This window comes from Scomber scombrus, chromosome 5, assembly GCF_963691925.1.
Source record: "Scomber scombrus chromosome 5, fScoSco1.1, whole genome shotgun sequence".
NCBI lineage: Eukaryota > Metazoa > Chordata > Actinopteri > Scombriformes > Scombridae > Scomber > Scomber scombrus.
Genome location: NC_084974.1, coordinates 23,111,967 through 23,129,352, shown reverse-complemented (window position 1 = coordinate 23,129,352; position 17,386 = coordinate 23,111,967). Strand labels below are relative to the sequence as shown.

Below are 17,386 nucleotides of genomic sequence, written 5' to 3'. Positions count from 1 at the left end.
AAGAGTGGATTAACGCTTAAATACTACAGTATCAACATCTATAATAAAAATTTAAAAAAGCGGCATAATGTTTGAATTCTATTGGGAGTAAATAAAAATGCGCTCCCTCGATAACTGAAAAAATGTAGAGCAAGACAAAGGGGGAAAAAAAGAGGGGGTAATGAAATTAAAAAGCATGCATTTTTGTTCTTTTTGTAAAGCTTCTCAAAAAACAAGCACACTTATTTAGGCTTTGTTGTAGTTTTTTTTTTTTTTCTTCTTTTTACTGCCCTGTTTTACTGCCCTTTTTTCACACTATTGCATCCTAAAAAATATACACAATGAACCTCTTCAAACCTGTAGGGGGGGTGGGGGAAAAATGTGGAGCTTTGCAAGTTCAAGACATCCACATTCAGATGCATAATAACATTCATTAATGTTTTGATACCTATCATCTACCGCCTCACTGTCACTGCTTAAAAGTAAGACTTCATTCAGTTAAAAAAAAAAGAAGGAAAGAAAAAAAAAAAGACAAAAGACATCAAACTGTATACATGTTTATGTGTACACTGATTGGTGAGGAATGAAGGCTGATGTGTTAAACCCTGACAGAGACAGTTGTGGTAGGTGACTCGTGGAACTGTACAAAAAGGTCGTTCTGCTGCAGAGGTCTGAAGGAAGGAGGGATTTTTTTGTTGTTTCTTTTGTTAGGACACAGGTGGTGGGTGCAGGGACAGATGCAAAAAAGGGGGCAAAAAAAGCTACTGGGAACCTGAAGATGAGCCTTGGCTGCCCTGTCCAGGGTAGCTGCCGTACTGGCTGTAATACTGGTTCCACTGGTTCTGGTTCTGGTAGTACTGCTGCCACTGCTGAGCGTACTGGAGGGGGAGAAAACAAAGAGGGAACAACAGTGAAAGCGTTTACTTTAAGGCTTTTTTAACTCAAAATGTACTCACATTTTTTATAGCACATCCCGAAGAACTTAGGATAACATTCAGAAGAAATACTCAATTTAACGCAGTGGTCTCCAACCCTGCTCCTGGAGAGCTACTGCCCTGCATGTTTTAGGTATCTCCTCACTCTAACTCGTTATCAAGCAGCTGAGGCTTGTCAAAGGGCTTGATAACGAGTTGATTATTAGAATCAGGTGTGTTAGAGTGAGGAGATACCTAAAACATGCAGGGCAGTAGCTCTCCAGGAGCAGGGTTGGAGACCACTGATTTAACCCTTACATACCGTTCATATTCTGACCCATCTTAAAGTCTGTGTAAAGTCAATCCATTGATTTACTTCTAAACACATTATACATGTTGGAAAATGGTTACAGAAAACATGTGAAAAGGCTGATAACTATGCAGTACTGAATTGTGGAGATAGAGCCTTAAACTAGGGATGCTAGATATTGACTTTTCTGCCGATATCCGATATTGTCCAACTCTTAATTTCCAATACTGATATCACCCGATACCGATATATGCAGGCGTTTTACACCAAAACTGTTAGGTAACAACATAACATATCTCCTATTGTGGAATTAACACATTATGCCTAATTTTATTGTGATGCCCCGCTGAATGCATACATAAATGCAACATGGCTTTCCAAATGTAAACACTTCAACTTAAGTTATGGAAAAAAGCACTGCCATATTTATTATGCTGCTTTGCAGTCATTGCAAATTTACTATCCGTACGACACACTTGGAAATAGTTCCAAAACACAGACATAAGCCCCATTTCTGGAGGCGGGACCTTTACAGGAACGTCCTCTCACTCGGTCCTCTCAGCTGTTGTGTCTCCATAGCAGAGTAGGACCCAAATAGGACCCACTGGACTCTGACGGTGACGTCACAGAGGCGATTCGCCGAAAACATAACAGAGAAAATGACAACGAGGAGGTAAACCTCGTTTCTGGTTTGTGTGTTTGTGTACATGGCGGTGGATGCTATGAACTTTTTAGCCACGGTTAGCGAGTAGTGACCCACAAGTCCAGCGTGTTGTTGTTATTATATGTCATCAAGCGCGCGCCGGTAAACGTCCCATGCTGTGTTCATGCAGGCTCGGAAATGCTGATGCCTACAGAATAAACATCGGTTATAAAAACCTGATACCGATACTTCCTGATATTACATTTTTAAGTAAATATCGGAGGGCCGATATTATCGGACATCCCTACCTTAAACGGTTTCTCACCCTCTCATTTTTCCTTATTTTCTGAGCCTGCAAAAAACAGCTACACCGTGACGTAGTGGTTTGCCAGCGTGACCTTGGCCCCTCCCCTACTATATAAGACCGAGAGACCGCTTTCCTCAGTGGTTAACCTGCCTAGTGGCGAGTTATTGTTACTACATCTAACACTACTACAGTCTACAGTTTGCCAGTTAGGTGAATTAGCAGAAGAAAGCTCTCAGACATAGCGTCCATGTTTCAGGTAGCTGTGGTGATTTTGATTGACAGGTGACACTTGTTAGGAGGCAGGGTTTCAGTGAATTCAGCAGACACACCCACTGCGTTTGGGAGCAGTGACAGAGGCTGATTTTTACACAACTCTGAACCCTAATATCATATATTTGGCGATTTTATTAATCATTCAAATTTGGCAGGGTGGTAACATCACACTTTTCTGTGGTATGTCAAACTCAGAACACACATTTATTCTTACTTACACAGACTTTAAGTATCCCTTTATAACAAATGGCTATACAAAATTTTGAACCACAAATGTATGTTTTCTTTACATTTGATGCTATTATAGTGAAAACACATTCACAATCACACTTCATGTCATCTATAAGAACATAACAGTCATAATTAAATCTGTTAATTTATTTAAAAGTGACAATATTTGAATATTAGGCTTCATGATAACCTTTAACACCCTCTATGTGCAAAAAAACATTAAACACATTAAAATATTAGGGGGGTCACGATTCTCCAAATCCTCGATTTGGTTTTTTAAGGTTCGATTCGATTCTCAATCCCTTTTTTTGGGTCCTGTTAGCACAGATGCCTATGCCATTTTTAGACTAATCATGAGTGATATAATCTCCATCAGTTGTTTGCAATGTACCACACTAAGGCCCTACTGTCAAAATTAAATAATTTATTAGCAATATAATGTAACAATTACTAGTTTCAGCAGTCAATTGGAAACTTACTGTAAACAAAAGAATCATGTAGTGACCCTTTTGTAACTGCAGTGTGCACTCTTCATATTAGATGATATTCAAGTTCACAACAATACAAAAACTAAATTAAAACAGCCTAATGTCCATAGCCATCCCTGAACAATTAAGTGTGTTAACTGTCCTAACAGTGTCCTAACTGTATCCTAACAGTAGCATCTCTGGTGCTACAAATACTCCTACAGCGCTAGTTATTGCTTTAGTGCAGACATCCCAACTCTCCCGTATATTGATAGCGGCTCCCTGACGACCGCAAATTATATACAATCTCCCGGAATCTGCAGCGAGCGAGCAAGAGCGCGCGCTAGAGAGTATCTGCGTGCGTGCGTGTGTGTGTTTGTGTGACTATCAATGCAGCGCGTGTGAGAGCAAAGCGTCCTGATAGCTCTGTGTTGCTGCGTATTATTTTTTCCCTGTTCAGACTTTATAAAAATCAATCTAGATACAATCTGGATAGGCAAAAAAAATACATTTGGGCCTTATTGGCCTACCCTAAAACAGATCCATGCCCTTCAATTGCTCCCTTGATTTGTTTGTTTTTCGATTGTGTGTACAAGGCGAGGACAGACAGTGTTACCTGCTGATATTGCTGGTTGTAGCTCTGTTGTTGTTGTTGCTGCTGCTGCTGCTGCTGCTGCTGCTGCTGTTGTTGTTGCTGTGGCTGCTGTGGCTGCTGTTGCGGCTGTTGCTGGTGGTGGTTGTACGTCTGTGCAGTGGTGGGCGTCTGGCTGTAGCTCTGGCTGTATCCCGGGTACTGACTGTAGTTGCTGTAGTAGTTCTGGTTGTAGCTGCCCTGGTTGTACCCCTGGTTGTAGCTCTGGCTGTAGCCCTGCACATGAAGCAAAAAAAAAAAAGATCAGGAGAATAGATTAATTTAGTACTACTTTTATTTTTAAACTCTCAAATTTTATACATAAAGGTGATCATTAAGTACCTGGTTGTATCCTCCTTTGTTGTAAGGAGCCGGGCGATTGTAGCTTGCTCCTGACTGCTGGCTGCGGTTATATCCACCACGTGTGTCAGAGCTTCCGTCACGGTAGTTGCTGCCCCAGCGGTTTTGGTTGTAGCTGCCACGATTGTAGCCTGCCAAAAAAACAATACAAGAGCAATATAGACTTTACTGTATTAGACACTAACCTCAGTTTGGGCCTCTCATGTATTGGGTCAAATTTGTCTAATGGTTATACAATAAACCCCACAGTTCCATAAAGTTGTTGCAATTTTCATTTTCAATAAAATACATTTAAATAATTATTGCTATGTTATATTTTCATGTCTTCGGTAAAATAGGACATGATATTGTGTGATATTAAGTGTTTTGTCTCCAAAGATGAGTGGTGTAAAAACCTAAAAAATACACTCTCTCTGCTCTCTGAAACATTAATCAAGGTTTAATCACACATTTATTGATCAGTCAGATCGGCTATTGACGCTTTCTAAACAGATCTGTGGTTCACAAATTTGTACAGACACTTTTTATGAGGGGATTCTTAGACCGGGTCAAATCACAGAGTTAAACATGTGGTGATCTTTTTAAACCAATGTAAAGTATTCTCAATTTTAAAAGATGTTTTGGGAATAAACTTTTAGCAGAAACATGCCAACATATACCAGCTTTAAATGATGAAAATGCCGACTGCTACGCTTACCTCCTCTGTATCCACTGCCTCCGTCTCCGCTGCGGTTCTGGTAACTACCGCGGGAACTGTCGCGGTTGTCGTACCTCTGGAAGCTACCGCTGCCACGGCCACGGAAACCACCCTGCCTGTTGTCAAAGCGTTTCTCGGGGGGCGGTCCAGCTTTTCGGCCCTCCTCATTGTACTGCTTCAACAGCTTGTCAGCCTCGTCGCGCTGCAGCTCAATGTACGTCACCGCCTCCAGGAAGTCGCAAGCCTCAGGGATAGTAAAGTTGGCTTGGAGAGTGGACAGAGGTGACCACACAGGAGGAGGAGGAGAAGAAGAAGAAAGAGACAAGTCCATCCAGCGAGAGACGGATGAACAAGGAAGAGAGAAAGAAAGGGGTAGGGGTGGGGGAGGGGGGGTTGTAGTGAAGACCAGAGCAGCCACACCACCGGAAGACAAAATGAAACAATAATTATTAACGTACAGGGGCGGTTCAAATCATAGAGAAACTAAGAGCAGATAGATGAAAGCAGATGGCAAGGTACAGGGAACAAACATCACCTCCAGGGAAACATGAAGGAAACATTTGTTTAAGCTTGACACGGGAGAGGGAGGAGACTTCAGTAGAGGTGGGGAGAGGGGTAGAGGGGTAGGGGGCAGGGACAAAAAAAGGATAACTAGAAGGTTGGTGAGAAGAGGAAAACAGCACTGCAAACCAAGGACTCCTAATTTTTAACACTGTTAACAAATGAACGTCCAACAACTTCGGTACGTGGCTGCTTGTAAAATTTCCATCAGAAACTGAAAGACCACATTCGGGGGAAAAGCCAATTGTGCAACGTTAGCTCTACGAGTACACGACCTCAACCAGGCCCGCGTCTCAGTTTGCAGTGCATTAGAGGTAAGCTGTATGGCAAGTGGCAGATAGAGGGCAACAAAATAAGAAGGAATCAAAATATTTCATGTGGACTGGTTTTTAAAAAAAAAAATGTCCAGGTCTGATAGCAGGCCAAAGGCTATGATTGGGTGGGGTGGGGGAGGAAGTGGGGTGGGAGGGGGGGATAAAGGGGAGCATCTTCCAAGTTTGATTTTTTTTTTTTTTTTTTTTTAAAGAGACAACACATAGAAAAAGGTAAAAAAAAAAGTAGATCTGGTGTTTTTTTATTTGTTGTTTTCCACAGCATTCCTACCTTTCATTTCTAAAACAGCATGATCGGGCACATCCTTCCCCTGCTCATTGGTTTGCTTTAATGTTCGTTCTTTTAAATCCTCGTCCGTGGGACAAATTACAATAGCCTTGCGTTGAAAACCTTCAAAAGGACGCATTTTTCGTCTCCTTGCTGATCCATATACATTTGTCTAGCAATGGTGACAAGAAAGAGGTAGAAGCTTGTTTGTTATTGTTTACTTGTACTGGCTTTCCACTGGAAGGAAGCTGGAACCCTGCAATAATGAAGTGAGAGAGGTTTGGCTTGGATGTCAAGTCTACGGTTTTTACTCAGGTGCTAATGGCCTCTCATCACTCCACAGACTCACCTCACGCTCGTGCGTCCAGGTGCGGGCGCCACGGTGCCTGCTGATGAAGGTTAATTACGGACACAGAGGGGGACCCCGTAAATATTTAAAAAAAACCTGACTATATGGCTGTATTTTTAACCCTCATTCTGTAACATAAAAACATGCATTTCAGATTTAATCAATGATGAATAGATATATTTATGTCGTTATTGTGCTTTTTAGGGTTATGTTCTCATGACAATGTGCTGCATGTTATGGTTTAAAAATGAATTCTACTGTGAGGAACTGTGTGCAGTGTTTTCACGGTCTATGCCACAATTTATAATCTACGCATGTTCTTGCAAAACATGTAAAAATAACATCCTGAATGCAGAGTTAGGATACAACAGCATACTTATGTGATGCTACTGCAATATTTTACAAATGTGCCGTTTGTAGGACGTTAAACACCCCCCACACCTTTCCAATTGTTTACCTGTGCAGAGCTATGAAAGGATCCAGGGTTTGAACTTCTCTCTAAAGCCCTATTTGGTTTTTCATTAATTACACAACTATTTCAGTGTGTAAAAATGGGCGTCTCACATTTCAATCATATTGCATCACCTCCCCTCTCTCTCTCTATAAAAATCTACTTTTTACTCCACCTTCCAATGCAGCTGATTAAAACCCTTCAGTTTTCTGACAAGCTCAGACAACATCTTGTACCAACTTGTTCTGATCTAGCACAAACAATCCTCGACGGTTACTGAGTCAGATTCTGGTTCCTACATAGTTCAGATTCAGATTTTCTCTTCTTTAAATTATTAAAACATGTAAAACTGGAATAAGAAAACATGCAAATACAAGCTTCCTTCAAGTATCGATTGTCATAAATTACAAGGTGCTGCAAAGTTCTTATTGGTTACGTATTTAAGTATAAATATTATGTCATGCCCTATTTAAGTTAGTTATACTGGCATTAGCAATTTCTGAAGCATTATAATAACTGGTAGCATCAAAAGTTATTCATTTTTATTTATATTAGACAGAATTTCTGCATCAAATTCTATAAAATGCTATTTATGCAACAACATATATATATTTTAACTGCGCCCCTCCTATCAAAGTTGGGTTTTGCTTCTTGTTTGAGCTTCATTGTACAGAATGATACATATGCAGAGTTTGACCCCGGAAGCTTTTCATTAATTCATATATTCATTCATTAACCTGCTGCAAGGAGAAAAGTGCTTAAATCCTAATTAAGGGCGTGTACACACAGGCACGGTTTATGATCTCACCGGATTGGAGCAAACTGAGGTCCAGTATGCAACTTGCACAAGCGTGAAAAGTAGAAACTTGAAGCCTCCAGTGCATATACATCGAGAACGGATGGATTTTAAATAAGACTAAAAACCTTATCAGACACACGTTTTTTACATCTCTTATAAAACTAAAGTGGAAATTATCTTTTTTTGTTTATTATTTACATTATTGTGATTATACTACTACTGTCATCTGTGAAGCTTAGCCACACTAGCTGCACCATCTCTAGTCAGCTATATTCTGATAATTCATTTTCATTGACACAACTGGCTCCAATTCACTCAATAAATAAGGTTCAGCTACAAATTACAGTCACAATTGAAAATGCAACAAATCTACAAACATGCAGATGAAAAGACTGAACTCATACAGCTGGTTTATGCTAAATAAGGGAATAACATTTTACCACTTGACAGTAAACCTTCTCGTTGGGTTCAAAACTCAACAAAATACCAGCCGCAGTCAAATAATCACCCCGTTCACTCAACATTAACCAGTGGTGTCTAACCTGAACAAGACGACAGTCAACACAAAATGACAAAACACTGTCAAAAAAAGCCATGCAGTTCAAACATGAATATAAAGACTAAAGCTCCTTTCTTCATGCACAACAACCCTTAGGTTTTCTGGACACTATCTGGAAGAGCTGTATGTGTGAACACGAATTTCAAAACCAGTCGAACCGGACATTAAACAAAGGTTTTACCCTGCAAGCTCCCTAATACAAAAAAGTCTGTGTACTGTCACTATGTGTGAGAAAATGTGTGTATACAGCAGGTCACTTTCCGAAGAATTCACAGCTAGCAAGTGGACGTGTTGATGAGGTTTCCATCATGCGACCGAAGCTGGATAAACGCAGCAGGTCAGCAGAGCGGCATTGTTTTGACTGAGCCTGAACGTCCTGTTGTGAAAATATAGCCCTAATGAGAGTGTGAGGACTTCCTGTGTTATTTCTGGTGAAAGTTTAAAAATTCTGAAATACAACCACAGCATACTTTAAATGTCATGTCTTGCCTCGTGCGCACTCAACCACACACAACCGCGCGCCTAAACCAAAGAGTATTTCCAGTAGGCGACAACGCGTCTGACACGGACAGGATGTGTGAAAAGGTAAATGTGAAAACGGCTTAATATTTATAATTTAAAAAAACAATAATTAGTACATAGAATAAGTCTTAAAAGTGCTATGAAACATTTTTGTCGGTGGAACAGTTTCACTAACGTCGTAACTACTGGGAACAACCAATCTTGCTAGTAACCAAACATTTCCATTAATGACTATCTACAAATCACACACAATCGTCATCATTTTAAGAGTAAATTCTATGTGAAGCGAACATTATTAGAGCACGAGCCTACTCCTGACGGGTCCCCCACACTTACCTCGACTTACCTCATCTTCATACGGACTCTAGTCCCTTTCAAGACAACAACAGACAGATATAACCTACCTGCTAATACTCACAGCATCCATGGCAAAGATAAGGCACCGCCCTCAGACCCACCTACCTTTTTTAAAATCACATTTGCTGACCACAAGGTTCTGAAAATCTAAAATGTGTTAAGTCATTACTTACCTTCAGGGTCAATTTATTAAAAAACACACTCAAAAGTTCCATGTATCTCACTTAAAAATAGCTTTTAACAAAGCTATCAACTCTGTCTTATGAAATTAGCAACAGAAGGTGTTTTTCTTACTCACCAGTCAGAGCTTACTTGTTTCTCAACATCTTTACATAGTCATGGTTTACTTGTACATTGTTGAAATTCACAAGACAAACAATACTGTAAATTATGACAAGAAATAGCGAGTGCAAATATACTGAGGGATGAAAACATGAAATATTTCTGTCACTTATGAGAGCCATTAATCATTTTCTGTTACAATACATGACAAAGCAATTGACAAAAAGGGTGATCAATGCTTCTTCTACTCTATAATACACAGAGCCCCCCTGAAAGATAAATAAATAGTCCATTAGAGAGTGATCATCAGGGCACATTGACTGACTGTGGTGAGAATCAGAGCAGAAGTGTGGTTGGGAGGGCAGTACCTGATCCAGGATGTAGTTGCGCCTCTTGCGTGCAGCGATCTCGATCAGCCTGTTCAGACATTGGGTGGCCTGCTGTATCAGGACATCCCACCGGCCGGAGTAGTTCTTCTGGCGACGCAGACCCATCACCTGCGGAGCAAAATGAGGCAATGATGGACTGTGAAGCTGTTATTTTTTGTTTGTTTCTGGGGTGGGTGGTGGCCCAAACCAACCTTCATCTTGTCCATGATGGCGTTGGTGCCCAGGATGTTGTACTTCTTCTCAGGGTTGGTCTCTGCGTGCTTTATGGCCCAAGTAGTCTTTCCACAGGCAGGCAAGCCGACCATCATCAAGATCTGAAAGTGAACAACTGGTTAAATTCTGAATGAGCGTTATTACTTGATAACCTTACTTGACATGAACTTCAGTTGATTCATTTATTTGATCTTAACATATTTAATCTATCAATTTATCAAAACTTAGTTTCATTTACAGCTTTTTCTTTTCTTTCTCTTTTTATGTACTTTGTTTTATTTTTATCATAATTGAGTTTTTTTTTTTATTGTTTGCAATTTTCACTATTCAATTGTACTTTTTCTTTTTCTTAAAATTTGTTTTTTTTTAAAAATATGTTATTGTATGTTTTTATGCTTCAAATTCTTACTGTTAAATCATCTGATATTTTGTTTTTTTACGTGAAGTGCATTGAGTTGACCCTGTGTATGACCTGTGCTGTACCTCACTTTTATCTGTCATTAGAGTTGTATTTAGTGCGTCATTATTTCAGCGCTGCCGTACCTCGCATTCAGATTTGCTGGCAGGTCCTTTAGTGCCTCTGATCTTGTCGTCCATGTCGATATTGTGGATGTAGGTGTATCCCTCCGGCGGGGGAAAGTAAGGCTCCCCCTTCTGGCCAAAGTTGAACTCAACGGCGCAATTCTTCACTAGGACGTGAGGGAAAAGGGCCCGACCCGCCAGCGCCTCCTTGGTCGTCCGGAAAGCGACGCCCAACGACACGCCGTTCTTGGAATAGCCCATCTCCACCTCTTCACCGCTGTCGAAGTCCTGACATTAAAGTCACGGGGCAGAAAAATAAATTATTTAAATAAATCTTTAAAAAAAACAGAAAACAACACAAAATCAGCCGAAACTGAACCGATGTTAATTACACTTAGTTGCCGCAACATTTTAGGTAATTAAAGGTAATTTGCATCATTACTTCATGTCCTCAAAATCCACATGACGCTATTAAAAGATCAATCTTAAATTACTGTTTCCATTACTTACAATATAACAACCGATGACATCGTTTTCACCAAACTTCTCGCCAAAGTCTGCAAATTTACAGTCAGACGATTTCTTTCCTGTTCCTCCATATCCAAAGGAGAAGGGCTCCTCACCTGAAAACATAACAGAATGAAATGCATTGTTTTTATTTAAGAGTAATGTACTCGGTTAAAGCAAAAATGAACTCATGCCAAACATAATTTTGACCCTTCGGATAGTTGATCCTCTCACCAAGCTGAGTGCTGCTGTGGTTGATGGACCATCCAATTCTGACCACGTGGGGGTCTGGCTCACTGCTAGGCAGGTGCTTCACAGGAATTTCCTCATTGATCTGAAACAGAGCAGAGAAGTCGGGTCAAAAACAGCTATATAAAAATGAGAAAGTCACCTGCTTAGAGGGTGTGTAACAAACAAATGACTTAAATGTAATTGTGTATTATTTGAACAATTTCCTAAGTTGTGTGAAATAACAGAATGTTATGACAGCTGGTGATGATTAAGTAATGTGTGGTATTATCTCCATTCTTCATTTGTACGAGGATGCTTACATCAGGCCAAAAGAGTACTGTAATGCTTCTATATAAAAAGGTACTGTATGTTCATAGTAGAAAGAAAGAAGCTGCTCATTCACTGTTTAAAAAATAATAAATGCGTACTGCTTGTCTCATATTTAAGGGAACGTTATGTAATGTGTGGACACAGCACACAGAAACATTTATTTACAGAAGCTCAATGTTTCACCACATGAAATCCCAAGAATTGTTGTCACAATACCAAAATTATGAAGTTGATGCGATACCCGCCTAAACAATCAATCCTGATACTGAAACAATACAATGAAGACAACCTGAAACATCAGAAAAATAAAGGAATAATATTCAGTTTGGATGTGAAACATGAACGCGGCTTCAGTTTGGATGTGAAACATGAACGCTGCTTCAGTTTGGATGTGAAACATGAACGCGGCTTCAGTTTGGATGTGAAACTTCAGTCTACATTTTATAGACTTGCACTGCAGGCTTGCCGAGACTACGTAAGTGAAATACTGCCATATTTCACTCTGTGCATCTGCTTTGTCAGCAAGTCGTTGATGGTCTCCAAGAGGACTTATTCTAGCAGCTATGCCCCCTGTTCTGTCACCATGAAAGCTGCAGTTGGATTAGAAACAGAGCGCTGCACACACAAACTGCCCCAGTGTCACATCAATGCAAATCATTCGAAACACGGCTCTTGTAAAAACAATGTACAGTAATAAAGTACAGGTAATAATAAAATGTGTATCACCGTTTTAAAGGGCAGGGCACTGCAGTACATTTTTAGTATCGCTATATTGTGAAACACTGACCCGTAGCTCTGTCATAAAAGTTAACGCAGCCATTTTATCATTTGTATGTGTGAAACATACGTCTGCCATTTAATGAGTGATATACTCGTGTGTAAATTACCTTCATCTCGTAGCAGACACGACCCTGGGTGACACCGTGTGTAGCTCGTGCTCCAGCCCACAGGTAAGCAAAACCTTCGATCGTCAGTGGGTAGCCGCTGTAACGATCTCGGGACACTTTGAAGTGCAGATCACAGTTGTCTGAAAAAGAAAAAGAAAAACCAGCTTAAAAGATATTATATATCTTTGTGAAAATCTGGTACAACAAAGAAAGTACTGAAGCTCTGAAATAGATGACTGGGCCAGGACAGGGCTCTGACTGGTTAATCGCAATTGTACAATGCCCCACACCCCACTGGTACATTGAAATGTTCACAGCAATACATCAAGTGGTTACTGAGACATTTCACTATATGTAGATCAACATATTGAACAGACAATATTATGCTAATATGGAGACAATATCAAAGACTATGTAAGTTATTTTTTTGAGAACGTTAGAAGTAAGATGGAGGACAAAAAACTAAGATAGTTAAACCCATTGGTGTGTACAGCAGCAAAAAAAAGAAATGAGAGATGTTTAAGTAAAAATTGCTTGAGCACTGTATTGACTGGATGTACTCTAATTTCACGCAATTTACGTAGCAACCAAAAATATTTGATAGTCATGGACCTGAAAATAACACTAATGCATTCCCACATTAAACTATCATGACACAATAATCACTGAAAAGAACAAATACAAAGAACTCAATTGAAAGGAGAGAGAGAAACCTTCATGGAAAATGTCTAAAGGATAAAAACCTGTTTGTTCATCTTCTTACTTACACGTATCAATTGTAACAAGCGTGTCATCAATGTTTTCTTCCTCGTCTTCTGCAGGGGGCTGTGGTGTGCGGGATCTGAACGATATCAACAGAGTATGAAGTTAACAGCCATAACAGACACTTTCATTGACAAAATTAATCTTAAAAACAGACCAGTGTATTATACTTTTGTGCTGATTTAAAACACCTGCTAGTAGAAACAGCTTAAAATGTTAAATACCACAGTGTATAATCAGCGTACCTCTTGTCCTCACGGTGCTCATAGTAGCCGTAGCCCCTGTTCTCCTCGTACGGTCTCTTGCGGCTGTAGTTCCCGCCTTTATCAGCCTCCACTTTGACTTGCTCAGCCTGAGCTGCGCCGTCTTGCTCATGCTCCTGCTCCGTCCCATGATTATCCTGCTCTCTGTCTACAGGAGCCTCGGAGTCATCTTCAGTTTTGATCTCCACTTTTACTTCTGAAATGATAAACAATGACAGGGGAGGCACATGTTCAGACTTACAACTGTGTACAAACAACTGCAAATCAAACAGAACAGCCTGGCAGTAAATCATATTTTCTGATGTATATTATATACAGTTTTTGTTGAGAATGTAACAGATGTTTCTACGAAGGGTGGAGGAGAAAAAAAAATCGATACAGCATTGTATCGCGATATTTTGCGTGGCAATACTGTATCGATAGATGGACGCCAAGTATCGATCTGTTATTATATACGTTGTAAAAGAAAATGTAAGTTTTTGGTAGAAGAATAATAAAATCAATTGCTATTTTAGCCCGCTAGATGGCTCTAGTTTGTTTTCTGGTGAGGTCAGCAGAGGTGACAGTCAGTGTGCAGGAGGAAGTTTTCCTTTGGGGGACATAATTTGCGATTGAAAAAAGGTAACGGATTGCAATGTATCGCCGCATATTACAATATATTTAAAATCGCAAATCTATTGTATTGTAGAAAGAAAATGTAAGTTTTTGGTAGAAGAATAATAAAATCAATTGCTATTTTAGCCCGCTAGATGGCTCTAGTTTGTTTTCTGGTGAGGTCAGCAGAGGTGACAGTCAGTGTGCAGGAAGAAGTTTTCCTTTGGGGGACATAATTTGCGATTGAAAAAAGGTAACGGATTGCAATGTATCGCAGCATATTACAATATATTTAAAATCGCAAATCTATTGTATTGTGACACAAGTATCGTGATAATATCGTACCGTGGAGCCTCTGGTGATTCCCAGCCCTTGTTTCTACAAACCTCTAAAATACTAGCGGTGTCATTATGATGATACAGTTTTATAGTAGACCTGTGAATTTACTGACACAGGGACTGTCTCTCCTGAAGGAAATGAAGCTGGCCATTTGCAAGTTCTTCTCTCCGATGTGATGTGACAATACAGGTCTTAAAGATCTCTCTTTTACTTTACCAACTACATGTATTCAATGATGAAGATAGAACTAACAAAGTAATACAAATTAGTGAAAACGCGTGCACGGATAGACCATGTGTGTAGGTGCCTTAAAGTACAAAGCTTCAAGTTAAATAAAGTATACATATTTTCTTTCAGAATTATTTGTGACAGCAGGAAAAAAATCACCTTCTTTGTTCTCAACTTTCTGCTCTGGCTCTGGGTCTGGCTCTGGCTCTTGCTCTTGCTCTGGCTCTTGCTCTGGCTCTTGCTCCGGCTCTTGCTCTGGCTCGGGGACAAGCTTGTTCTCTTCCTCGGGCGTCACGTTGGATTTGTGTATGTCGACGTCCGCTGTGAAGTCGGGCATGCTGTGACCCGAGTCTGAAGCTGGTTGACTTTGGTAAGGCTCACCCTCTGCCTCCTCTTCCTCGTAGTAACCACCTGAATCTCTAGCCTCATCATCTTCCTCTTCTTGGGGCACGTCACCTTCACCATCACCGTCATCGTCCTCATCCTCAGCTGCTTCTACACAAGAGATAGAAAGAAAAACGTATGGTGAGTTTGATTTATTTGAATTAAATCAGAATAAAGGCCAATCTTACACAATAATTCTCTTAACTGTACCATTTTGATCAAAGGTGAGGTCAAAACCAAATGATAACTGATACTTGATTTTTTTGGGTCAATACGGATATTTAAAGGTGAAAAAAATTCTGACATTAAAGTATTGGATGTATGTATTAACTTATATATGTGCAGAATATATACATTAACACTAATTTCTTGTAATGAACCTTCAAATATGATTGAATGAACGCTTGTGACAAAGATATGTAATGGAGCGATCATTACATTTTACAACTTAACAATAAACTTTAATGTATAAAATCACTGTAGTGCACTGAAATAGCAAAAATTTACTGGGAATTTAATAATTATAAATAACTATTATAAAAGAAACACAGAACATAAAAACATATGTACATATATTAAACTTTAATCAAGAAAAAAGATCATATGCATAAAATGCTGTTTATATAATTTCAAAATAGAAATACTGTTGTATATTAGACAACATATACAACGATACCGATATATGTGTGATAAGCCAATATTGGCCGATAATATCAACTAACCAATATATGCCTGGCCCTAGTGTCAAATCAGATAGGTGAAAGGGTGTAAGCTAAACTTGCTTAAGGCATAAAACACTCATTGTTTCAGTAGTGGTCTGTTTAAAAACTGCATTTCAACTTCAGTGCCACACATCTACAGATAAGATAACATAAGATAAGATGTCCCCCCTTAGGACAAACTCAAATAGACTCAAATAGATAGCAATACAGTGGAAAACAAGTAGCAGCCTAAGGGTGAAAGTGTACTATATACGATAAAATAAATAAAACACTATGTACAGTAAACTGGATCTTTCAGTAAATAAATCTGCAATATATAAATGCGCAATATGCAGACGTTCCTGAGATCATATACAGAATATACCTTCATTTAGATAAAAATAAATGTGCAATGTGCAGAAAATCTGAGACATACATGTGCAATGTTCCTGGGACTTACATAATAAGGTGCTTTTAAAAAAACAAGTGTAGCATTAGTCTGTTTTTAACTGTGAGTGAGAGGTGTATGGTTTGAGTCTTAATCCTTAAAGTGCGCAAAATATAGAGAAATACCATGAAACCAGGCTCACCTTGTTGCTCAGGAGCATCCTCTCCATCATCGTTATCTTCATTATCTTGGAAGTCCTGGCAGAATTCATCGCCCTGCTCCTCCTGGTCCCCCTGGTCCCCCTGCTCCCCCGGCTCCGAGGTATCAGCCTGAGATTCAGCCTCAAGAGCGGCTTTCAGTCTCTCCACCAGGTCCGCCTTCAGGCCTCTGGTGTCCAGGCCACGGCGCTGGAGCTCCTCTTTCAACTCGTTAACTTTCAGTTTCTTCACGTCAACGCTCATTGTGTTCCTGGTATTTGTGTGTTTGTATGTGTTTTACTGTAAACGAGCAGAGAGAATAGACAATGGTCAAGTACAGCTTACAATACAGCTATATCTAACTTTCAAATGAGTGTCCTTATCGCGGCAGTGCGTCTTCAGCCCAATCGGCTGCTTTAGCTGCTCAACGTTACCCGGGCTAGCAGAGTTTGATAGATACTGTATTTGTCCCTTGCACCACTACGCGTTTATAAGCATTTAATCGAGTACTTACAACTACCCCAACCAATATTATAATTGCTTGCAAAACTAAATAATTACTAGAGCATTTATTATTGTTATTATTCAATCTAAATCGTCGCTACGTGGCTAACGTTGGTAACCTTATTAGCATGTAGCTAACATACAAACAACCGCTGCCGGGCGAGTTTAACTTTATCTGTGATGGATTTACGAGCTGTGAGCGTTTCTCTAACTTAACGTGCAAGTTCTTTAGTTAATGCACGGTTTGCTCTGGTCTATAATGTTGTCAGAATGCAAATTAAGATAATAAATAACAACGTTGAGGCCTACCTCCTCTTAAGCGGTTTGCGCGGGTCAGCCGTGGTGAAGATTTGTGACGCCGCCTAGTGACGGACACCGCCGTGACCTCATACCGGAAGGTAACCGTATGTGCGCGCTCACACCGTGGCACGAACGTTCTCACACACGTTCTTTTAAAAAAACTGCGGCGCATTTATGTACCTATTTTTACACGGTGACACTTTGTACTGCAATAATTGTTCAACAGCCAAATTTAAAGGAAAATCGACATTAATTAGTTTTAGCAGTTTGTCTGTTCATCGTTGGAACGCTCCAAATTAGGAAGTGAGGTAGTGTTTACATGGAATGCATGCTGGGTAATGTAGTGTATAACCAG

General features: G+C 39.8%; 1 protein-coding gene across 1 annotated transcript; it reads right to left on the bottom strand.

Annotated features, from left to right (window-relative positions):
* Nucleotides 1-592: 592 nt before the first annotated feature.
* Nucleotides 593-17,121, bottom strand: hnrnpul1 (heterogeneous nuclear ribonucleoprotein U-like 1). Its single transcript, XM_062419806.1, has 16 exons — nucleotides 17,041-17,121; nucleotides 16,233-16,527; nucleotides 14,717-15,052; nucleotides 13,379-13,592; nucleotides 13,139-13,212; nucleotides 12,372-12,511; nucleotides 11,158-11,257; nucleotides 10,927-11,039; nucleotides 10,438-10,704; nucleotides 9,873-9,995; nucleotides 9,661-9,789; nucleotides 5,977-6,145; nucleotides 4,813-5,076; nucleotides 4,098-4,246; nucleotides 3,741-3,992; nucleotides 593-857 (listed from the first exon to the last, which is right to left on the bottom strand). The coding sequence occupies exons 2-16, from the start codon at nucleotides 16,489-16,491 to the stop codon at nucleotides 741-743; spliced, it is 2,706 nt and encodes a 901-aa protein (XP_062275790.1). The 5' UTR covers nucleotides 16,492-16,527; nucleotides 17,041-17,121; the 3' UTR covers nucleotides 593-740.
* Between the last annotated feature and the right edge of the window lie 265 nt (nucleotides 17,122-17,386).

Bases quoted from the DNA above. Each gene is read 5' to 3' on its own strand.
- hnrnpul1 (XM_062419806.1), bottom strand. From the start codon at position 16,491: ATGAGCGTTGACGTGAAGAAACTGAAAGTTAACGAGTTGAAAGAGGAG. The intron at 12,512-13,138 runs GTAAGTAAGAAG...TTTCTTTTTCAG, and splicing joins GCTTGTTACAATTGATACGT to ACAACTGTGATCTGCACTTC. The intron at 6,146-9,660 runs GTACTGCCCTCC...CACCATTGCTAG, and splicing joins GCAACTACATCCTGGATCAG to ACAAATGTATATGGATCAGC.